Source organism: Hippoglossus stenolepis, chromosome 22 (genome assembly GCF_022539355.2).
Source record: "Hippoglossus stenolepis isolate QCI-W04-F060 chromosome 22, HSTE1.2, whole genome shotgun sequence".
Taxonomy (NCBI): domain Eukaryota; kingdom Metazoa; phylum Chordata; class Actinopteri; order Pleuronectiformes; family Pleuronectidae; genus Hippoglossus; species Hippoglossus stenolepis.
In genome coordinates this window covers 9,757,297-9,782,309 of record NC_061504.1, presented here as the reverse complement: position 1 = coordinate 9,782,309, position 25,013 = coordinate 9,757,297, and the positions used below count along the sequence as shown (strand labels likewise).

The window sequence follows — 25,013 nt, the reverse complement described above, 5'->3', positions numbered from 1 at the left end:
GGCTATTTTGGAATGAACCTGCCCCCCCCCCTCTGCAGGGAGCATGACAGTGAGGGGCTCAGAGTGATTTACCTCTGTGCCACCCGGGTTCTCTCCCCATCCATGAGGACAATTAGCCAACATATCCGAGTGGTCGGCCATCGGTTTAACAGTGCAAAGCTGCAGCCCTCCTACGTGTGTGTGTGTGTGCGTGTGCGTGTGCGTGTGTGCGTGACCAGACGCAGCCTTGTGCTTGTGGCTCCTTTGAAATTCAGTTTTTCTTTTTGCTACTTTTGCTCACAGGCTCTCTCTCTGTCTTTCCTCACACTGTGAAGAGTGCAATCCAGCTGAGGGGGTGAAAAGCAAGGGAGTGAGAGAGAGAGAAGGGGAGAGCAAGGGAGAGAGAGAGGGAGAGAGAGAGGGAGAGAGAGAGAGAGAGTGTGGAGGAGCAGCCAGTCATTCCTGCCTCACTCCAGGCTCTAAGTTTACAGGCAGCCCGGCAGGATCTGTTTTTTTTTTGGCTTGGACACAGCTCTCATGACAGGATTAGGAGCCGGGGACGCGGGACCAACCGGAGATCTGCAGGTCCTAGTGGAAGAGCCCGAGCCAGATTCTCTCCCAGCACAGGTAGGACTGAAACCCTCAACAATGTACCATCACATTAGTGTATCTGCAAAGGATCCTGCAACCCCCCCCTATCCTTTCTGATACAATACTCAATATGCAAGAAGATTTACTGCCGAGGATAGTTTGGCACCAGAGATTCGCTCTGACCTTCCACAACACAGCATATTATTCTAATCCTGATGTGAAGTGGTTATTAGGTTTCAGACTATGTGATAAAATCAAAAGGATTATTGTTACTCCCTCCTTCTCTTGAGTGATTCCTTTGTTTCTTGGACATTGCAGGCATGCGCTCATACTGTAGAGATGAAGAATGAATGTAAACATGCAGAAAACGTTACTTTCAAAGACAAACTTTTTGCACACGTGTCCGGTATCAAACGTTGCTTGATATATTCGCAGCTTATGTCTGCAGAAGCTTGATTACATTGCCAACATATGAGGATGTGAGAGGACAGAAGTGAGCTACTCACAGGGATGGGAGGCATGTTCGCACTTTTTTATGCCTATTTCGCAGTTTACCATGATTAAGCTGAAGCTACCAGGTTTATTTTGAAACTGATTTGTAGTTGCTCAAGTTTGTGGGGAGTCATTGCACTCACATAAGTTTTGATGCTTTTGACATGAAACCACAGGTGCCAGTCCCTTGTTAACTTAAATGCGATAATCACGTCCTGTACATGTGGCTCAGTGGATAGAGTCTATAGGGGAGAAACACTTGTGTCAGCGTGAGGGCTTGATTTACCCACTTGGACCCTCTTTGTACTGTAAGAAACTCTGGATGGCCGTGTCTTCAGAGTGACTCATGTTCATTGGATACATGCGGTTAAAAATAAAATACAGTGGGGGGGTCGGAGAAGTTGGTGTTGGCTATGAAATCAAAATGAATCAGAAGGATGACTAAACACTCGGAGCTGCTGCATGGCTCATTTAAAACTATAGTTTTAGGTGTGTGTGTGTGTGTGCAGCTACAGGGAGTTCCATGCCCCCTGTGTAGGTTTCAGTAAAATTCTAGCGTCGTGTGGTTTCACTCTGGAATTCTGCGCTGACTTGCAAGTTTACTCCAATTAAAAAGTGTGTGAGACCCTTTCCGCTGGATTTCTGCTGTTTCAGCTCGCCACAGTAACACTTAAGTGGAGCGCTTTGTAGTGAGAAGAGCAAGAATTCTCTCTCTCACTCTCTCCCCAAGTGTGTGTGTGTGTTAAGTGCAGATGTGTCTGGCGCCACACCAAACCAATCAACATAGCGGGCCGGCAGGAAGACGTGTGTGTGTGTGTGTGTGTGTGTGTGTGTGTGTGTGTGTGTGTGTGTGTGTGTGTGTGTGTGTGTGTGTGTGTGTGTGTGTGTGTGTGTGTGTGTGTGTGTGTGTGTGTGTGTGTTAAAGCTCTGTGAAACATCTCATGACAAGTTTTCGAACTCCGTCATTCTAATGAAGCCTTAATAAGATAAGGATAAGGAAACACAACAGTAAAATAAATCCTTTCCCTGACTTTTCTGTGCAGAATCTATAAACCCCGGTAATCTCATGTTTCATGTATTAAAGACGGAGCTGATTGTGTCATAGTTTGCTGTTTCAGATTTGCGTGATTAGGCGCAGTCAGGGGACCGTGCAGGGGAGACCACCCCATTACATGATAATGTTATCTAAAAGCTAACTGCTAGTCAAAAACACATGCAGATGAGCCGGATGGACACACAAATACACATGCATGAGACAATGACCTTGTCGGGGCGCGTACTTACTTTTCCTGTGGGAATGTTTGGACCCAACAAAGAGAATTCTCATGGGTAAACAACATGAACTGTTGGCTGGTTTCCATCAGTTTTCGTGAGGTCACCATGTCTGACCCTGAAGTCTGAAAACCCCAAAATGTAATTTTCTATCTCTCCACTTCTTTTTTCTTCCTCTGTCCCTCTCGTCTTTTCCTCTCCTGCAAGCAAAAATGAACTTGTCTGGTTTCAATTAGGCTCTCAGGGTTGTGTTTGCTCTCCATACACACGGCATATATACATCCGTCTCTGTCTCATCCTCCGGTTTTAGATATAGGGTTTGTGGTTAGACTTCATTTTTTCCATCGTCTCCTATTTTACATTCTCTACCATCATTCCTTCCTTATACCCCTGTCTTAGCGTGGTGGTGGGGCTACATGGTAACAAGCCACAGAGCTTTGGGCACACACACACACACACACACTCAGAGGAAACTCAACCCAAAGGCAACAAATAATTCTCCGCTTACTGTGAAGCTAACTGGCGGAGAAAGATTTCTGCAAACACCTATAAGCTTCCCCCTGATCTCTAATGGATGGACTTTCTGCCTGTTCCATTCTAGTGGCTTATTCTTGTTTTTGCAGCCTCCCCTTCTTGTTCTCGCTCTCCCCCTTTAACACAGTGGCCCTTGTGTTTTCTGAAGCGGTTTCCTCTGGAGGTCTGAACTCTTTCCATCCCCATGTGGCCTGTCAAATGTTGCTGGAGCATTAAGGGCCTCTGAGGGAGAAGAAGAGACTGTGCAGCCTCGAGGCTTTGGAGGTGGGAGGCAGAGACATGAATGATCATGACAAGGATAAGATAGTTCGACGCAGATTTTGCTTATTCCTCAGCCAGCGAGTCACTTTTGGTTCCCCTGTCCTCATGTTATTGTGCATATGATAAACCAAGCACAGGCAATATTTTTTTAATATGATTATAGCTGGTTAAGTTTTCAGTTTTCAGATATGCAATTTCCGGAGTTGGTCTTTCTCCTTTGAAAAACGCAGCAGGAGATAGTCGGGGTCAGACGCGTTCGCATCAACAGGAAAATGTCCAGAACATTCAGAAGAGAGTTGGAATTTGGGGCAGAGAAATCATGTGTTTTTGGTGACAACACATCAACACCGGCTTCGGCCCTCATCGCCAAAAATCCTTAAATCTCATTGTCTTTCAAAGTTGACATCTTCTTCATTCTGAGACACATGTATGTATTCTTGTGTGCGTGTTAGAAACATCATCGCCATGCCCACCAGCTTGCTGTGAACTTTCTGCACATGTTCCTGCTGTATTCTAACACGGGCTCACTCTGATGTTTATTGGGCATTTTACAAGTTCCAGAAAATGTATAGAGCAACTGACTCTGACATTTCTCACACAGAGCCCCCCCCACCCCCAAGAAATGTTTCAGGAAAAATAGTTCAATGCATGTCTGAAAGCAGCTTATGTAACAAAATGTTATGGAAAAAAAATATTGCAACCACATTGAGCTTTAAACCAGTCACAGCCAAAACTTCGATGTTAAATATTTGGGTTTTATGCCCGGAATCTGCACAAAACTAAAAAATGATTCCCAGGGAAAAAAAGAGTAAGGGCATGACATGCAGTAAATTGTTCAGCCGGCCAAGAGTCAACCTGGGAATTGGTTTCTAAGGATCATGTCGCCCGAGATCCTAAAAGTTCATCCACATCTGAAAATACATGTGCTGTTGTCTCTATGGATTTTTATCCTCTTCTGGTCTTTTCCTGGGTTAACAGAAGCAGTGTGGTATCATCTGACACCAAACACCTTCTCTTTGCCAGAGGGAATTTCCCTCATGCTGACATCATGATATTCCGTCTCCCCTCCAACTTCCACTTCTGACGTTAATCTTGTCCTGAGCCTGGTTTTCCTGTTTTCCATTCTGTCTTCCACTTTCTCACCAATTGTTTCTCTTCCCTCAAACATTATTTGGAAATGGTTTTGAAATGTGAAAGCTGCCTCCATCTGTATTTCTCTTACTGTCCACTTCTCCCACCCCCCTTCCTGATGTAGGTGGGAAAGGGACGATGTGAGAGGGCAGCCAGTTTGTGTTTCCTCTGGTCTGCTGAGGCCAAATGACCCATTTGATCCCAGAGACGGTTCAGAAAACAAAGACAGACAAGGCTGGCTCGCAGGTGTCTCCTCTGGGACTCCTGTAATTTATGTGCCTCACTTTGTTTCCATCTTCATGAATTTGTGCTGTTTTATTTTACTTCTGTGCCAGCAACAGCCAGTTGGGTTGTCCATTGATTCACTACATTCATGTGAACACGATTTTGTTCACATTTGGCACAAACAAACCAGTTCTCCGGACTCAAGGAAGAAAAGTTCACTGTGACCTCGCGAAGACTCATGGACGAACTGATTAGATTCGGGTGGTCAAAGGTCACAAAACATGTTTTTGGCCACTTGAACATGATATCTCAAGTGTGGCTTCAGGGAATTTCCCATTTTGACAAGTTGTCACCTGAACTTAAAGATTAACTGATTAGATTTAAGTGGTCAAAGGTCATGGTGACTTAATATTATCATTATTACTGAATACAATATGTCAGGAGCAGGTGGAAGGGATGAAACTGCAGTGGCCAGCAGAGGACTATATACAACCACATAGCAGAGATTCTACTATATTTCAAATGTGCATGTGCGTTGTGTGAAAAGTTTCCACTCTTTCATTGACACATTTTGCACTTTGACCTCTGGTTCTTTGGCAGAGCGGTTTAACGCCCTCTCACCGTGGCTAATTTCGCCACTGAACTCCTGCCAAACCACCTGGTTCGACTACACATTCCACTGCACTGTGCAGCACACACCACTATGCATTATATAACTGTAATGTATGTGGAGTCCTACTGTATATGCAGTCACTGAATCAACATTATGGAAGGAGTATGAGGCTCAAACGAAAGAACAAGTTGTTTTATTCTGCAGACAAAGGCACATTAAAGCTGGTGGAGCAGGGAGGCACTTGATATGAGTCCACACTGTTCCCAAAACAACTGCCAGTCAGACTTGAAGCATATATTCTGTGGTTTGTTTTGATAGAGAGCACTCACTGTCCTGGACTTGTTAAACTGTTTTGATTATAAAGAGCAAATGACCAAATTAATGATTTTTCCATTAGTTCTGCAGCTAAAGACACACTGGTACAGTTAGAGTCTGCACAGCCAACACTGGTAACCTGAGCCCGAGCTTATGATGACATAATCATGCTCTCACTGTTACACATTTGTCTCTGGCGGTGCTCTGTGGTCTCTCTGTAAAAAAAACAACAACCTACTGTGGTTAAAAAGTGAAAGTATTGAAAACTGAGCTTAAGCGTCTGACGATTAGCAGCAAATATAAAGAGCAAACTGCTGACAGGGTGAGCCCGGGGCATTTAAACTACACTCCTGTTAGCATGTAGCTTCTTTACTAAACTGGGAACAACCTGATTAAACTGCCAGTCAAACATGTACTGAAGGCTCCAGCGTGATTGATGAGATAATTTGTACAGTAATAACTTTCACTTTGTCTGTTTCATTTGGTTTTCACACATAAAAAGCACATTTCGTCAAATAATGAAGCTAGCCAGTAAACATGTTACAATAGACAGTTATGCTAAATAAACAAAAATCCTTTATGGTATCTGTACAACGGTAGATTGCAGTATTAAAAAAGGAGCCAGATTCTGTGCAGTAGCAATTGGGAGATGGCGCAAATACACATGCAGCTTCAATGAAACTTAAAAAAGTAGCACATGGATATAGATCAGTGTGATTAGAGCTACCTCAAATGACATAAACCATCTTTTGATGGTACTTTGACTCTCTTTGGTCCCTGTTCCAATTGCTAGCATGGAGGATGCAGGATTCATGACCCTTTACTGCAGTCAGCCACCAAGGTGCAAGGGAGACGCTTTCATGCCATCCATTTTTATATAGTCTATGGATTACAGTGACGCCAACACCCCAGGTACATGCTAGTTTGTAGGAATTATGTTTGCAGTGATCACATTCTAACTTTTGCATGTTAGCTTATGGTGGCACTAGATAAAAACAAAAACAAGGGTTTACCAAACTGGAAAAGTGACCAGAGGACATTCAGCAGAGTGGCAACTGACATTTTTCCAACATTAATGACAAACATGCTTCATCTTTGACAACTCTCAGCAACGAGGTAAGAAACAGGTCTTACGATGCTCGAAAGTCAGAAGAAGGAGTGTGGTGGCTGGCAGGCTGAATGGCTGCCTTGGGAAACTTTGACTTAACTTTAACTGGAGTGGGCAAGAGCTAGTAGTTATAAGGTACAACGATCAAACGGAGACTGGAAGTTGGAGCAGGCTTCTTGTAGAGGGAGGATTGATAGGCTGATGACACCCAGGGGTGCTAGATTGTGATGATTCACAGGTGTCGTCAGCGCCAAGGCAGAAAGGGGCCAGAAATTAACATAATGCAGACCAATCATCTACCACTTTCTTTTCCTCTGACAATAAAGGCCACCGATTCATCCCCCAAAAGCTTGCGACACGTTGTTGCCACATTTCATGTCCAGACCAAACTTTGTTCTGGTTCAGGACAGATGACGGTGGCACCAGAAACTGACAGATTTAGAGCAGTGCCCCTGAGGAAACATCTGACAGGATATATACAGAGACAGAGAGAAAGAGGGAGTCAGTTTTTCTTTGAGTTGGCATGGACCGACCAGAGGCAGCTGGGGCGGGATAATAATACTAGGCTGGAAGGAGCTAATTCAGAAGCTGCTATGGACATGAGGTGAACCGCAGGGACGGGATTGGCCGAGTGGGTTTTGTCGAGGTCCCAGCAGGAATGAGTGTTGGGATATTGCAGGCTGACCATGGCTGTAGTTTCCTGAGAAGGGGACCGACTTTTCCTGCGGAACAGCTGTGATGTGGAAAAGATCAGAGCAGGACCAGCACCGGTCCAAATGGTTTCAAGTCAGCTCTTAATTATAGAGGGAAGAGGAGAAAAAAATTGTCTTTTGCAGCTGAAGTGAATGGTTTTATCATCATCATCATCATCATACGTGAACATTTTCTAATTTAGATTCAACAACCTAACAAGAATAACACATATCATTTATGTAGTGCTTTTAACAAGGCTCAAAAACACTAAATATGGGTTAAAGCAAATACATGCAAGTAACTAGACACATAAAATATACATCATTACTCTCGCATGCTCTGAAGAGGGGGGTGTATGAGTAATGTTTTGAAGGTGGACAGGTCGGTGCAGTCTAACGCCAGGTATTGACAGAGCCCTTTAGCCCGAGTTCTGGTGCTCGGTCCTGCAAAAGATGTGTGACAGAGTTTGGAGTTTCCAACGTGTTAGATGGAGCCCCCCCCCTCCCATGACAACAATCGGCACACCACATGTCTTTTTGAAGATTAATGTTTATCCTCCGAGTTCCAGAAAATCAGAAAGTCTATGCTGAAGAGCACTATAGCTGCTTTGGGTCTTTGTAATGGCCACGTTGTGGACACTGTGGGTTTTTCCATTAGTTTGTCACTTTTCTAAATGATGTGTGTTTTGGAGGACAGTGTGTTTGCTCTAAGCTTAATGTATAATTCTTGCAATGTTATTGCCAAGCTTAACCCGCTGAGCTGCACAGGATCACTGGTATGGTTTAGGCAAACCACTGTGACGTCACAACATTTGTTTGTGAACTGCCATTTTGAAGCCTTAAGTTTGGCATTTTGACGAGTGCAATCTTGGTTTATTTAATTACAACTACATCTGCGATCTGAACCCATAGGTCAGTTTCTAGCTTCCAATCCCAAGGCTGAATTGAATGAGACTTGAGACCATTAACTCTGTAAGTAGGTTATTTTTCATGCAAGACATTTTCTTGCAACTCTTGAGAGACATTTGAGAGAATACAGGTATCAGGCACTTTCGTATTGGCTCAACTTTCCAGATCTTGTCCATTTTTATATACAGTCTATGGTTGGATCCTAGTAGTGCATAACAAACACCTGCACCAGACCCAATGACTAACCTTGAAATATGTGTCCACGGCTTCCCACTCAGTCTCGTCTAGTCTTCTGTTTGGCCTGGCACGAGTCTCGCCTTCCGTAGAAACGTGCCTCTCATCAGCAGAGCAATCAAGCTAAACAGACGCAAGAACATGTGTTTGCAGTTGACAGCATCCAAGCATGTGAAAAGACAAACACACAAATCCATGAGGGTATGTTTGATATATGTGAGTAAATATAAAGACAGATGAAAGACAGACTCGATCATAGACACACTTACAGCTGGTGGCTGAAAAAGACCAGTTCGTTCAGTATGTGTTGGGTTTGGAGCAGCAGCTCGCTTGCAAATCAAACTTTGAAGTCTGCTTCATTTGAGACGATTGATAGTTGGGACAGTGAAGAGCTCTCAATGGACTGGAAACATACATTCTCAGCTGTTTCTGTCTGTAACTGCAGTAACATGCCCGGTCTGTTACTCACAATGGAGCGACAACATCTGCATTGACGGGCTTGTTCCACTGTGTCGGGAGGCTGGAAGACTGAGGGGGCTGCGGTTTGGTACAGTTGGACTGAGTCTGCGTGCACATGTGTGTTTTGTATCTGTGTGTGTGTGTGTGTGTGTGTGTGTGTGTGTGTGCGCAGTCTTTCTCGTCAAACCTGTGGGCTTCACCTTTTTGCTTCCGATCACACAAGGGACCCATGACTCATGTATTCGATTAACAACGTGCACACACACCCACATACATATAATCGTGAGTAGGGAGTCCAGAACAAGTTGCTATGTGACAAATAAAAGGACAGAATCCCCACCATCCCAATCATTATTAGGCTATAAATATTAATATTTGCAGGCATTTTTATATTTGTGGCTCCTGATAGTTTCAGTTTGGCAGAACAAATTGTGAGACAGCTTGGCCGCAAGAAAGAGACAGAAAGGCAGGAAAGAAAAGCCACATGATGAGTTTTAGAGGAAAATTGACATTTTTGGAAATTCGCTTATTTGCTTTTTGGTGGACAGATAATTTGATAACTATTATTCGATTATTCTTCATGTGAATAAGCAGAATCTGGGAAGGTTTCTTGTTTCCGTTTTGAGTTTGACCAAATAGTGTGTGGAGAGCAAAAGCGGCAGAACACATTGATTTAAATCTATCGGCTATTGACTTTGTACGAAAACGCCGCCTGGACCTAAAACACCTACAACAAGGTTTGCTTTTTGTGTTTTGTGTGGACAAACAGACTTTTGCAGAATCGTTGGATTGTAAACGACATAGAGTCTCGGCACGTTGACCCCAGAGGCTAATTGTCTTCAGACAATAGCCGATGGGCTCCCAGAGAGATCAGAAGTCTGGTTCTGTTTTCATGTCTGTCCATAACTATGAGGCTACAACAAGTGAGAGGGATAGATAGATAGACACTTTATTGTTCCCGAGGAAAGTTTTGAGAATTGGCCGGGTATTTTAGCGTGTAGAGAAGGGATCAGGGGGAAACCGCTGGTCTGGCTTTACAATCTCATTGCAGAGAAAAAAATGTATAATTTGTCATTTTAAAGCAGGTTAAGTGCTGCACTATTTGTTAGAGAGGAACAGTCCAAAAGTTTAAATATACCTTAACCAAAGCACTTTATACCACAACCACATTTTAACCCTTAAGTTTTTTACTTTTTCCTTCAAACCTCTTTTCCTTTTTCGTTCTCCCAACTTTCCACTTGCTCTACCTCTTGGCAAATTCTTTCAACATGTGCGGTGTTGCCTGTTTTAGTTGTCAGCATGTCTCAATGTGCCACCGAGACAGATGCCCACAGAGCTTTTTAAAAGTCTCTCAGAATATACAGCACAACTTCCATTACGCCAAGAAGGTTATTTCGTCCATTTGTTTGTCGGTAATAATTGACAAAACATTCTAAACAGACTTGGTGGACGGATGCAATGTGGTTCGGGGAAGAACCCATTACATTTTGGCGATGGATCTGGACCAGGGGATTTTCTTTCATTGTGATTAACATTGCGAGATGAGGTGTTTTTCAACATTTTCTCAGGGAATAATAAATGGATCTTGATAAAGGCATATTTGGAGAACTGATATCTATGAGTGTGTGAAATTTGGTGCTGCGGACTATTGGGCCTTGACGGAGATATGCACTCTACTGCCCTTCTGGTTTGTTTTGACCAATATGCTTATTCTTTCTACTCATTTCCTTTCTATTACACACAAACATATCCATCTAGGCAAGCTGTGTGATTTGCACAAGGTTTAAATTGTTCTTTTCTACAGCCCCTCAGCTGCCACGACTCAAGTGTCATCTATAATTTGTTGAATTGGGTCAGTTTGTGTGAACCAGCCACTGAAGGGCTTTGAAAAATTCACCTCCCTCTCTCTCTCTTCTTTGTTTGTCTCCTGATACACACAGCTGTGACCGGCCTCCAGTGTCCCGTCACACAAATCACCCGACAACCGTCTCCTCGAGGTCGACCTGTTTACCGAGAGGCCTCCCCTTTCCTCTTCCCATCATGCGTCTCCTCGCCGCCCTCCTACTCTTGCTGGTCCTACGGTCGGCAGAGCCCAGGAGAGGCCCTCGGTCGGGGGCTGCGGAGAGGGGTAGCAGGGGCAACGTGCGAGGCAGAGGCAGGGCGGGGGTCATGAGACGGCAAACTCAGGAGTGCAAGGAGTACACGGAGGCAGGGGAGAAGTACCTCGACTGTCAGGACAAGCAGCTGACCGGGGTGATGCAGGACTGGCCCAAAGACATTCACCACCTGCTGCTAGCGAGAAACAAGATTCAGGTACGTATACAGACCAGAAACAAGACGTAGACCACCTGCTATACAGGCAGAGACAAAAACAGAAAAAACTAAAAATGATAAACGGCTTCTAAGAAAGATCTAGTAGAGCTTTATGTAACAGTTAATGTCTCAAGATTCTGACTCTGCAGCTAAACGCAGGCAGCTTGTTGATACCACGAGCATCTGTGCGACATTCATTTGGTCCGGAGATCAAACACAGACATTTCGTGTGTGTATATGTACAGTATGTGTGTGTCTGTGAGCGAGCATACAGGATGTGTGTCCCAGGTGCCGAGAGGAACAAAACAAAATGCTCCTTTGCCAGGAAGGAAATGATGAAGACTGATGAAAAACTGGTTTAATTAGGTTAATCCAAGTTCAAAGCACTGTTGAATGATCAATGATTAGATTTTCGTCAGTTAATGAACCACTGAATGAAAGAATGTTCTATTCACATTAAACATTGTTATTGTCAACAAACTTCATGAAAACCCCACCTAACAATCCAGTAGCTTGTTTGATGCTCAGCACCAAGAAAATGTGCTGGAGGTTAGGGCTTCATCTGCATTTGTGCGTTTGTTACCAGGATTACTCAAAAACTACTCAACGGATTGTTATGAAAGTTTGTGTGGGGATGGGACATGACCCAAGAAAAAAAAAAAACATTACATTTTGGAGTGGATCTGGATAAACGTGCAGATCCTTTATTTTTTTTTCACTTTCTTTAATATGGAGAGATAGGGCGTTAGCCTTGGGGTTCACTTCTTGTTTGTTTGTGTGTTTGTTACCAGCATTACACAAAAGAGATGTGGTTTCATAATGGGACTGTTGAGGTATGCACCCTACTGAGTGCCATTCTAGTTCCTACTGAAAATGTAAACCTTTAAAAAGGAGTCATAAGTGTATAAAACGATTTCTTTTGATAGTCATCACTTTCGTAACAGAAAAGTCAAGGTTGTTGGTAGTAACAACCGTTTATATTTCGCCATTTAGGTTTTGCGGGACAACATGTTCTTCCAGTTCACCCAGCTGAAGAGCCTGGACCTCCAGCAGAACCACATCTCCATGGTGGAGGATGATGCGTTCAACGGCCTCTCGCAGCTCACCACCCTGCTCCTCCAGCATAACAGACTGAAAACAGCCTCCGAGGAGATCCTGCTGCCCCTGCCCCGCCTCACCTACCTCCGTCTCTACGAGAACCCTTGGAGGTGCCACTGCTCCCTGGACAGCCTGGTCAGGAAGCTGCAGGTGCCCAGCAGCCGCAACCTGGGCAACTTCGCCAGATGTAAGGAGCCTCAATCGCTGACGGGCCAGAAGCTGAAGAAGCTGAAGGTGGACTCGCTGTGTGTCGACGACAACCAAGTGGGAGGGAGTACGGGAGGCAAGGAGGGGGGGAGCCCGAGGCCTCCGCTAATCAAAGTGAAGTCGGAGGCCACGTCTTTGTGTCACACCTACATGTTCCCAAAACCTCTGCTGGACTGCAACACCAAAGGTGAGAGGATGTCAAGTTCTGTATGTCTGTGTCTTCAAATTCTGTCATGTAATGCTAAAATTCAATACATTTTAAAAGTAATTATAATCTGAAGCATAGATTATATATATATATATATATTTCTAACCAGCACATAATTAGATGAGTACACATTTTGACAAATATTTATGGTTACAAGAGGATGAGTCCTACTGACTTTGGTGATCTTCTAATTTTCCACAAGCACGACCATAAGGTTGACATCTTTCACAGTCTTTATTGGCCAAAATCCAGAATACATGCATCCTTTATTTTCAGACAACTAGTGCAGTGCTCTCTCTAAACCTCCCTGTTGGAAATGGGCTGTTTGTTTGGCCTGCGTTGTTGCTGTTTTGCAGCTTCTGTTTCTGAACCTGTAAAAGTGACAGTATCCTGAAGCCTCGCCACCGCTGCTGCACAGAGAGCTGTTCACCTGTTTATTCAAAGTTGGTTGAAGCTCGACTCAGTAGCAGAACCCTGAACTGGAGATTGCCGTTGTCACTGGATATTCAAATTGTATTAAAACTGAACATAATGCGTGTCCAAATTGCACCAAATTCAACTCTGCACTTTCTTGGACCATTAACAACACACAGGGTAAAGCCAATAACATGAACGGTTCCATGAAGTAATGGTGTGGGGGGTTTCGCCTTATTAAATCAAGCTGTAGAGCGTTCAAGTAGACATTTTTGATTTTTAATGAAACTTCTACTGTCTCAACAATTGGATATTATGATAACTTTGACGATCCAGCACTACACTTTTAGCCTTTGCCTCTCCTGGACAGAGTCGAGAGAAAAATCCAGTAGCTACTGTTTTCACACAAGTGGGCTAACTAGAAGGAAACTTAACACCAGGGAAGGCATCCACTCACACAAGGACTCGGTTAATTTTTCCTGCAGCAGAAATCGTTCGTTTGCAGCCAGAGAAAACAACCATACAAACTTACAAATGGGCCGACCCTGGCAGAGGAACGCCTCGTATAAAAAGGTACATTTGTTAGGTTTTTTGCGCTGCACTCCTGAAACTGGGCATGGGGATTACTTTTGCCGTCTAATGTTTTGGTTCCAGCCAGGCTGAGCTGAGCAGAGTTATGTTTGTTTTATTTGCTTTGCCACGTGGGGCATCTGAGCCTCATGGGGGAGGGAAGGAGCAGAGTCTGGAGCTGGTCTGGGTTTATTGCTCCTTTCCCCCCCAAAGTGGCGGCTTTACTTCAGGGGTTTAATTTGCATTCGAGGACATTTCACTCTATGATAAATCACGTAATTTGATAAACTGCATTGTGTGTTCTAGTGTGGTCTTTTGAGATCATTGCTTCTCGGATTTTTGGCAAATACAGCATCATGTTCTGTCGTGTGCTAATTTGAATCATGCATTCATTAATTTTCTGCAGATTTTGTGGTCTCCTGGTGATTTTCGAAGGCGCTTTGTGGTTTCAGTTTTACTACTGAGTCAGCATGGGTCATAAGCTGCAGATAGAAAAAGACTGAAACAAGCAGGCATCCGCCAAATTTGTTCCTCTAGATTTCACATCTGCCTCTCTCTGTGTAAAAACTCCACTCTGAGGTCATATCACTCTTTCTTCTTTCTACTTCTCCCTTTCATCCTCTTCTCGACATTCATTAAACTCCTTTATCTTCTTCTTCTTCAAAGCAATAAACACGACTCTTAATGATGCCCAAATAGCATCCAACTGTCACCACACTGAACTGAAGGATTGTTCATGAGTCAATCCAAGTCATCTCTCATTTAACCGAGCAGTTGAATGCAGCTATAAATGGGAGCTAATGCCTTTCAGAGAAATCTTTCATGGAGAATCGACAAGCCAAAGCCACACAATGCAGCGTCTGTGTTGTGCAAAATGCTCGAGGAAGCATTTTGCATATTTTCCTAGTTACATTTTTTTTGTACAGAAGGAAGTTTGAATCAATTCTTTATCTCGACCACTACAAGGTTCCTCTGTTTGTCTCACTGGCTTTTTCTCACATGCATCATCTTTCATTGTCTCCATATATGCCCCAACATGAAAGCGCTTTGTGGTGTGTGACTGTTGCTTGATATATTACAGCTGCTATCCATGGTTGTTTGACTTGCAAGTTGTGAGACTGAAAGTTGATACCAGCTGGAGGATTGGCAGCTTTTAATTTAGTTGTTTTCACTGTGCTGGGTTCCAGCAGCAGTGTTTTTATTGGTTGTATTAGCTGTCAGTCACCGTGGAATCTAATCACAGGTAGATTATATAATTAAGTCTTGTGTTTTCTCTACCTCCCTTTTGCCTGTTCAGTGATCACTTGCAGATGTTGGTAGGGTTTGGTTTGCAGTGGCGAGGATGTGGCCTCCAAAGCATTGGGGCAACACACGCAATATAAAGATCTACTTAAAAGGAGATGTATAAGACTTATTTTAAAGTTCATAATTTGAATTTGTGTTATTACTTAACAGGCTCAATGTTCAGTAAAGACATTGCTTTCCTCATAATGTCCATTGCTGCAGCTCCTCTTTTCAGCCTCTGTCTGACAGACTTTGTTTTAGCTCGTGTCTCTTTAAAGCCGCTCTCTCCCGATAAAGCCCAGTCTGTTCTGATTGACCAGTTGGCCCACTCTGTTGTGACTGGTCAACCACTTCCACAGCCTACACCCTCTAAATGGCTCTGTTGGTGGGTGTGCCTGTCTAGCTATTTGGGGTGTAATATGTACATTTGGGGCATTGCGATGTCACATGGGGACTTTTGACATCATCACTTTGCTACTTTATAACAGACTTTGTGCATTTTAACTTTGCATTTCTCAGTATTTCTCAGAACAACACCTGGTTGGTAATCTAGTCCAGCACACGTCCAGGACTGGCAGCTTTAAATCTTAAGAAGTTATGTTCGACTCTGAAAAACCAAACAATAGAACAATGGTTTAAAAACACAAAGATTAAGACTGAAATGAACAAGAGTGCTGGGTGGTGGAACGGACATGGAACACAGTTCTCTCTCTTATGGAACTGAGAGCAACCAGCAGAAAACCCAAAGAGTGGAAACATACCCTGATCTCTTTCTATGAAACCAATATTTTCCTCTTGTTGATTTCCTTCTTCTTGTTTTTCTCTCCACGTCTCCCTCCCTCTGGTTTAAAGACTGTTTCTCTGAGGTCAACCACAGCAGATTTCAGGCTCCACGTTGTGCTCAGTGCTACGCAGAGTGGTCAGAGTTAATATGGGAGCTCCTCAGACTGCGTCTCTCAAGGACGAGACGTGGCGTTCCAGTCTATCAACAGACAGAACAGAAAGTCCACTTACACAAGTAACGTTAGGATAAAGAGTTAGTGTTGCAAGAAGAACAACCCTCTACCTGGCTCTCTATTTCGAAAAAAAACTACACTTAAATATCCACAACTAATTTGATTGGCTATTGTCTGAACATATAATCACTGAAAATATTTTTTTACTCCTGTAAAAAAAAGTATATTGTCACCGACCTCCTGTCTCAACATGAAAAGCTTCTTTTGGAAAAGCTCAAAAATGTTGGTACACAAGTTGACATTGAAGTGGACATTTTTATGATTAACGTGTATATATGTTTATCTTTGCTCTCCTACAATGCAAACATTGGAAAGAGGAGTCAAGGTCTTGTTTAAAAGCTCTAAACACAAACAAAACACACAGCGTCCATGTTTTTTTCCACATTCCGACTTCAAAGCCAGACCAAGGGCTTCACAACTCAGGTAATGGGAACTTCTGAGGAGCATGTGAATGCCTGATATGTGCAGCATAAGCCTTGGGAATAGAGGAGAGAATATAGGCTAGAAGAAAGATCTGAACACACTTGGGATGTTTTCCAAGAAGTGCATTAACTTCCCCTTGTTTTTCTAGGCTCTTGATTTTGCATGTGGCCTGTTTGGAATTGATGTAGTATAAAGTCTCTGTCATCACTCCAGCTGAAGATATAGAGGCAGAGGTGAAGCCTTTTCTAAACATGCTGACAACTATGTTTATATGATATCACCATTACAACGACCAGATTAGCGCTAGTTGTCATGACCTCCTTACGCTGATAGTCTACTGGGATTTAATCATGATACATAAAAAAATAAATAAAGGTTTACTGCCTCGCTGCTTTGACTCAAAGTGATTAATGCTGCCAGGAGCCATGTTGGAAGTTTAATACAAAGATAGAAATCACTCAACAAAGCAACGAACTCAAAAACATATCACTGTGGGAAACAAGATACTTAGATAAAGGATTGGTTAGCTGAGAGTCAAACACCATTTGATTGGCTTGTGCCTATGTTGCCACGTGAAAACTGGAGCTCAACTTCTGCCGTGAGCAGCGCGGGCAAAGTGATGCAGAATGAACCCAAAATGCAGTTTGGCAATTCAAGACGTCGCCCTATTTAAAGTGAAGGAGCAGGATTTCGATAGAAGCCTCCAAGTCCAGACTTAGCAACGTCTTCCATTAGGCGGGCTGTGAAGCACAACAAGGTCTGTTGGGCGTCCCCCCAGGCTCTGAGCTTGGCCAGGTCAGTATGTTCTTAGTTCAAAAGTGATGGGGAAGGGTCCCCATAGAGGAAGTGAAACATAGTCCGTCATGGGGCTACTGTTTCCAGAGTTCCAACTTGACTGGTGGTCCTTTTGGTTGCCACCCACCGTTTGCTGCTGTTGTGCTCCTCTGGTGTCCCAGCAGGTCAACCCTGCGCCCTGTTTGGGGTTGCGATTTTCTCGTGATGTCGCTCAGAAACCCATCCACACTGTTGTATTGTTTTGGCCTGTGGTTCTAGACTTTGCCTACCAAACCTTGCTCACAAGGTTCAAAAAAATTTCAATCGTACCATAAATCCTCCATATAAACTCCAAGCCATTTGAGTTGGCAGCCAAAAATGGTTTCATGTATAAGGTGTGTTGGCTGCTTCCCAGTCACACCTCACATGCCCTCATGCATGATATTATGTCATGCTTTCCCTTGGATGTCCTGGCTCACAGTGAGTGGGCAGTAAGTCAGCAGAAACACTATGAAACACTAATGTTCCATGTTGTAATTTGAGAAGGAGACAGAGGTAAAGAGAACAAGGAAGACCCATGTTAAATCACACAGAATTTACAGCTACCTTTATGCAACCATGCAGGTTTAGTTGCTAAAAATGTTTTTTTAAAAACACTTGGAGAAAAGACTCCTCCTGTCAAGTCTGTTGCATGAATCCAAACCACAAAATTAACTGCAATGCACACAGTTGACCTCAGTGTAGTCTGCGCTCTTAAAAAAATTAACTGCTTCCCGTTTTACTGTCCAAACATCATGAAACATATGGCAGCACCTGCTCCACACAGACCCAGTATCGTGCAGCTGTAGCTTACCCTTTACAAAAAGTAGGAACAATTTATGGAAAACAGTGCATAGGGGAGAAAGGAGGGAAAGAACCAGACTACAAGCCACTTTTAAACTTGTAACTTATGTGTTCATAAACATCATAAAATACACCGTCTGGAGTGGGACGCAATGTAGTTAAATGTCCAGATTAAAGTTCTGCACAATTACAGTAATGAATCATGCAAACAGCTTAGCCGTACCTATTTCAACTATGTAAATACTGCTGCATATTTACATCAGTGTGTGTTATACTAATGCATCGTTGACGTATGTTTAACTTCCGTAGGATGGCAAAGTAGCTAAATTGCTGCATTAAGTGATTCCAGCCGGGCACTTCGATGTAAAGCAGGGACAATAATTTAAACTCTGAATAATAAATTATGAAATCCGACAGAAATTAAACAGCCAGACCTCCAAATAAAATCGATGCGATATGGTCTGGTTTCCAAACGTAGCAAAAAGCACCTTTTTTTTCCCCGCTCTCCCCCCCTGAGAGTGAGAAATCTGTGCAAAGTAATGAGTTCTGCAGATTCAGCAAAAGAAATAAATAATAAAAGCCGTGTTATGAACAAGTGACTTTCACTTCTGCTGACATGTTCCTGCTCTTTCACCTTCTCTCTGCGTGTTTCTTCCTTCAGCACTAGAGGCACACAGCAGATGTTAAAGTAAGAAAGAGCCTCACTCTTCTAACTGAGAGGCTTGCTCCGTTAAGAATCACAAGATGCCTCCCGGCCCCTGATAAAGACTGACTTCCTGACAGCTACATTTAGCTCGAGGAAGCAACGCGAATGAAGGCTTAACATCGCAAATCAAGATAATGAACAAGATAATCGCTCACTTTTCTATCTTTGACTCTGCCTTTTCCTTTCTTTCATACCCCGAGAGAAATACACTGTTTAGGACTTTCAGGTCGTGGACATCACTCATCCATAGTCATTGCAGATTATCCTCATTAGACTATAAAACACACTAAACCACAGATGGATCTCTGTTGGACAGAGGGGCCTTGTATTTGGCTTTAAAAGCAGAAGTTTGATCTGTCCAAGGGGAGCCTGGGAATATGAGTCTTTGAGTGCAGCTTAAATTTCACCATTCCCCCCCCCCCTCCCAGCTTTTCTAAGTTGCAGACACATGTACACCTAAGTCAGGATTCTCTTCAGACCTCTGTATATGTGAATATATCAGTGTTCCAGCAAATCACGGCGTGGCTTTACTTGGAGATCGAATCTGATGACCCACAATAATCGCTTCGCATTTGCAAATGTCTGCTTGTCCAGAATAAGGGACAAGGAGACGATTGAAAACGATGACGAAGACTCCCACAGCCGCTTGCTGAGTGGGTTTTTTAGGTCACGACGCAGCCTTCACTGATTTGTTAGGCTCCCTTTGACATGACATGGAAGAAAACAACCGGCATCAGCCTCGGCTCCCACTGTAGAACATGACATGGATGATTTATCTCAAGTGTCGCTGACTCTATTGTCTTTGCTAACAGCTACTGTGCTGTTCCATTCTGCATTTTACTGCTGACATTTGTAGGTCACGAGCTATTATTCAAGCAATCTGCGACGATTCTTTTGTCAGGCGGGACGCACACGCCCCCCCTGGTCACATGATATGCGCTTCCAGGCGTCTTAGTATGGACAAGGATAACTGATAAGGAGCCAAAGCGCTTGCATGGACAAAAATCAATTTAGTTTAAATACGCCGTTTTCAGATCTAAACGTAGTGTGGCTGTAGCCGGAGACACGACATTCTCGATGTGGAGGACTGACGGCTTGTAACATGGAACGTAAAGGTCTCCACAGTCTTTTTCACCTTTTTGCAGCTGCTCGCTCTTTATCGCATCATCGAACAATTATAACTACATTTCCTGAGTGCACTGGCTATATGTATGCACGCTGTATATGCACGTGTGTATGTTTACAGGAACATACCTCCATAATAACTGGCTGCAACCTCTGGGGCAGTAAAGACTGCGACATCTGCATTGTAAAAAGAGCCTGTACGCATTCTTTCCTGAGCAAATTATACCGTCTGTGTAAATAAATATATGCTGGAAACCGGTTTACACCAACGCTCAACTTCACACACATTGCATGCGTTCTTTTCTTCCTCACATCTAGATAATAAAGGAGTCATTTCATATTAAAGAAAGCCTCGCTTGTTATTGGCTCAGTCACTTCTTTCCTCTCATCTGCAACCATTTTGGGAACCGCTTCAAAAACAATCACCCCTGTTCATTTTGATGATACAGGTCGAACGGACCACCAACTCAGATCTATGCGAAAAATCGACACATTACAGATGTGAACTTTAGAGCAGACGATTTTTACTTGTGCAGACGCTGACAGATGAATGACTTCAAATTGTCTCCAGAACGTGTTCATCCCAAAAACTTGTGCACCAGCAGTCCTTACAGGAATCTGGATGTGTTTATCGTCTGCATAGAAGCTCCACATATTCAGCTTTTTAGATTTTGGAAGCGAGGAATCTTTATTTTAACCGTCCCAACACTGTAGAGATGATCTCAAAATTGCTTCAGCGTGGGACATTTGATTTAAAGCTCGGGAGAGGATCTGCTATCTGACATGGGAATATGCGGGGGAATCGCTGTTTCTTACATTACATTCTTTAAAGCTGTGTGTGTGTGTGTGTGTGTGTGTGTGTGTGTGTGTGTGTGTGTGTGCGGAAGCGAGAGGAAACACTTCCCTGGCACAGAAGTGAAACAGTGTTACACACGCTGTCACACTCGTCATCTTGAAAACGTTAAATGCTGCACACGGCCCACACAACATCTTGAAAATGGATAAAGATGCAGACAGATTGGATTTCCACATCTCCACTGTATTCGACTGATTTCACTTGTTGAGCACAGCAGCCTCCATCCTGTAAACCTATCATGTATCTGTGTTGTTTGTGGTCATATATATATGTACTCACCATAATAAAAGGATAGAGGGAATGAGTATAACCTTAGTTTCAAATAAGGGACAGTAATCTTTCCTCTCTCCTCTGAAGACCAGATGTTTGTTTTAATGATTGTCTTCCTCCGCAGGTTTGGATCACATCCCGTCTGACCTGCCGTCTGACCTCGTGAAGATGGATCTGTCCAGTAACAGCATCAAACATCTCAGGCCCAAACAGTTCCTGCTGTCCAAAGACCTCAAGCTGCTCAACCTTAGCAGCAACAGCATGCAGCGTATAGACACAGGTAACACCGCACCCGCTGCTCCATAATCCATCCGCTTACTATTTGTACCACTTATCCTTTTAAGGGTCACAGGGGGGGTACCTCGTTGGCGGTGGTAATGATAAAATTGATTCATATTGCACTTTTACAGCATTAAATGGACCCAAGGGGCTTTACACAAAAGGAACAGAAGCTTAAACTGAACATATTTAAAAACATCTCTCAATAAAATCAATTTAAAAAGGGTTAAAGCAATGTTAAGATTACAAAATAAAATATAGCTAAATTAATTAAAAGAAGACCATAAAAATGTCGATAATTTTCACGATGAATGTCACGCAATTATTATTTCTTTTACGTTTAAACATTATTCTACAATAACTCTTCTTCATTGACGGAGTATGAAAAACACGTCCTCACTGTTTGCACAACGGATAAGAAATATATTTATATAGATTGAGCTTTTGTTGTATTGCTATTGACAAAAAAAATATAGCAATAATTATTGATATTGTTTTATTGCACAGCCTTAGGACAGAGGATGCATTTCTAATATGTCATCGGACTTTGTTCCAAATCTTTGGTTCACACTTGCAGACAGCTGCTTCACATAACCTCACAAACACCTGAACACACACATCACATGCATATATTTCTCTTTTCGTCTTAATGTAAATACTGGTTCTGCCTCAGAAGGGGCACCATTATAAAAAAGTGCAGACTCATTATTCGTTCCAGACTAATGATGTTTGCGCTCATGTCTTCCTGTCCAAGAGGGAATCCTTTACAAACCCTCCCATTTTATTCATTATCCCGCAACATATGTAAACAATTATCCGCAGCGCCAGCCCCAGTGCATCCAGAACTATTTGGAAACTATTTGAAAACTTTTGGAAAGTGAATATATACGCTCTGAGGGCTCATGATAGCCACAGACATATTGTCTCAATCATGATATCTCCTGTTGTATATAAAAAAAAAAAAGTTTTGAATCGTTTTCAAGAGGTTGTTTATTTAGTCTTTTCAATCTGGACGATCACCAGAGACGGAAAGAAACATGAATGAAAGCTCTGGCTCACTTGGATTGTTAGTAATACTTTAAATGCACTGTTTTTTTGCAACAGTCTTTCGTTGTGGGTTTTGGCGATGTCTTGTGCCAGGTCGTTGTGTGTTTTTTTTTCTCTCCTGGCAAGACAACAGTCGAAATTGACAAAACGACAATTTGGACCGTTACAGCGAAGTGCAGTTTATTTGAAGGTCAATTTGATGCAGAGTCCTGTGACTAATAACCTGACATTTAAGGAATTGTCACAATGCGGGGTCTCCGTCTTTCTGGAACCCAAACACTGCAGAAAAAAATTATATTTCTCAATACTCCTCATGTAAAAATCCCTGTGGATGACGTTTTGTTACTGTTAGTGAGGCAACAAGGAAGGAGCATGTAATTATGTAATGGTTGGACTGATGCAACACTAATGTTTGTAGCTATGGTGATTTTAGAGATTAATATTGTGTTTAATTTGTCATGGAGCTTTGTTGGCAAGATCAACCCAGATTAGTGGAAACCTGGGGGGGTCGCAGCATTAATTTATCTCCTCTGTGGTGATAATGATGTTATGTATGTAGCATTTTGGCTGGAAAAATGTAATGTCACGGTTTGAAGCGTCAGTCTCAGTGGGCGCTCTGTTGTTGGATCTCAAATCCTGGAGGGAGGGCTGATCAAAATACTTGGAGATTAGTTGTCTCTCTGCTTGCATTCATTTATTCATTCATTCCATCATTTATTTCAGTAGTCCAGGATGGTGAGATCATCAAGGTTTGGAACAATGAACAGATGGAAAAACAATTATGGAGACAGGCAGCTGGTTAGCCTAGCTTAGCACAAGGCCTAGCACAAAGACTGAAAAGCAGGAAACAGCCGGCCTGCCTGGCTCTGCCCAACTTATTGGAAATGATCAGCTTTAGACTTGTTTTTCAACAAATTATACAATTAAATATACCAGTAAGGAATGTTACTTAAAATAATGTGAGCAGGCTTTATCTTATGACGACTGAAGGGTCCAACAGTGTCCAAATAAGCTTCCTTAAATAACCTGCTGTGAACGTCGACCACATTCAGCTTCCTGTCGTCATAGTGGTTAAAAACAAGCTAATAGCTATTTTGGGAGATAATGAGTCGTCTTCCCGTTCCTCCTCCTTCCACATCTTTCTATCTGGGCCATCTTTAAGGTCAAATGCTAGAGAAGCAGCAGCAATAACTTTTAAAAGTGGACACCAAAAGGATGTCAGTCCTGAGCGTCAATTTTCTTCTTCTTTCACGTCTCTATCTCAGACACGTCTTTATTTTCGTCATATTTGCCGACGTCTATATGTACACCCTCCTCCCCTCACTCCTTGTGTCCACCGCCCCATTAATCCCAGTCAAACACAGTCTGATTACGACGTCTGGAACCTATTAGGGACACAAACAGTCCCCTTTTTCACTCAAGTTAGTTAGATTTCATTACTTTTTCTGGGGTCCAGCTCATTTCACATCCATAAAAGGGGAGCTGTATCAAAGACTCGTCTTGTTATCAGAATGATGGCAATTCAGGTCGATTGGTTTGGGCTAGGAAGGAGGAGCAAAAGAGAGACTAAAAGTTGCTCTTACATTCACCAGGTAGCCAGAAACACTAATCCAAACGAAGGCTGATGTTACTGTGTGTCTACAGAATGTGTAAATAAGCAGCTGACAACTTTGACAAAAGATTTTTATTGTTACACTAAAAAGTTGTTGCATTGCTCCAGGATTGGTGCCAAAAAAAAGCAACCAAACGATAATATTCCAGGGAGACAAGATTAGTTTAAATATTGATATTTTTCTTCCCCTCCCAGCTGCATTTGCAGGCCTGCTGTACCTCCGTGAGCTCGACCTGTCCAACAACAGCCTCCATTACTTCCAGTACGGTGTACTCGAGGACCTCTACTTCCTACGGAAGCTCTCACTGGCCAACAACCCGTGGATCTGCGACTACAACATCCACTACCTGATCTACTGGCTGAAGCACCACCCCGGCGTCTCTTACACTGGCCTATTCTGCACCGAGCCACGGGAGTTCAGGGGCTGGCGCGTCGAAGAATACGTCAAGACCTACAACGGGGAGTGTCCCAAGGATAAACAAACAGGGGGGGTGGACACGGGACAGGGAGGTCAGGGAGGGTCGGACAATGAAGCACAAGAGGCGATGGGGGAGACTGAGCATCTGCTTCAGCACCTGAAGGAGAAGAAGCGAAAAAGGTTTGAGATCATCAGGCTGAATTAAAGCGGAGGTGGATCAGTGGACTGGTGTGGTTTAGAATGGAGGGAAATGTACAGAAGAGGCCACAGGGTGGTCTGTGGACAGGCTGGAGGACGGATTATTAAAGGCAATGATTTGATGTTCAAATAAAGATATGATGAGCGAGAATACAAATTTGGGATAAAATCCAGAATTTGGTCTTTTTCTTAAGATTCTTAGATATGAAGTCTTATTGCTACGTTTACCTTGAAACAAAAGGTGTAGGAAAATGCTGTTTGAACTTTTGTTTTATCTTTTTTTTTTCTTTTTAACAAAAGTTCTCTTTCGGTCTTTTTTCTGTATTAATTAATGTATGATATTGTCGACCTGTTTTCTGGGAATAAAATTGGGTTTATTTTTTGTGAACATGTGTTTTTACTAAATGATGCACAGACATGATGGAGAGAAGAAGGTAGGATGAAAGCAGATCGCTGCTTTAATGAGGACATCAAAGTTCCAGATAGACTTCTCTGGGAATCCACCACATGCTAACTAGATAGAAACATACTGAATTG

The 25,013-nt window shown here is 43.0% G+C and overlaps 1 protein-coding gene across 1 annotated transcript; it reads left to right on the top strand.

The window, feature by feature from the left end:
• Positions 1-289: 289 nt before the first annotated feature.
• Positions 290-24,864, top strand: lrrc17 (leucine rich repeat containing 17). Its single transcript, XM_035147334.2, has 5 exons — positions 290-606; positions 10,756-11,128; positions 12,122-12,620; positions 21,047-21,202; positions 24,056-24,864. Exons 2-5 carry the CDS (start codon positions 10,856-10,858, stop codon positions 24,481-24,483), a joined length of 1,356 nt encoding a protein of 451 aa, XP_035003225.1. The 5' UTR covers positions 290-606; positions 10,756-10,855; the 3' UTR covers positions 24,484-24,864.
• The last annotated feature ends 149 nt before the right edge of the window (positions 24,865-25,013 follow it).

Excerpts from the sequence above, each read along its gene's own strand:
- lrrc17 (XM_035147334.2), top strand. The coding sequence starts at position 10,856 with ATGCGTCTCCTCGCCGCCCTCCTACTCTTGCTGGTCCTACGGTCGGCA. Across the intron at positions 12,621-21,046 it reads GCTGGACTGCAACACCAAAG|GTTTGGATCACATCCCGTCT; the intron begins GTGAGAGGATGT and ends CTTCCTCCGCAG. Across the intron at positions 21,203-24,055 it reads CATGCAGCGTATAGACACAG|CTGCATTTGCAGGCCTGCTG; the intron begins GTAACACCGCAC and ends TTCCCCTCCCAG.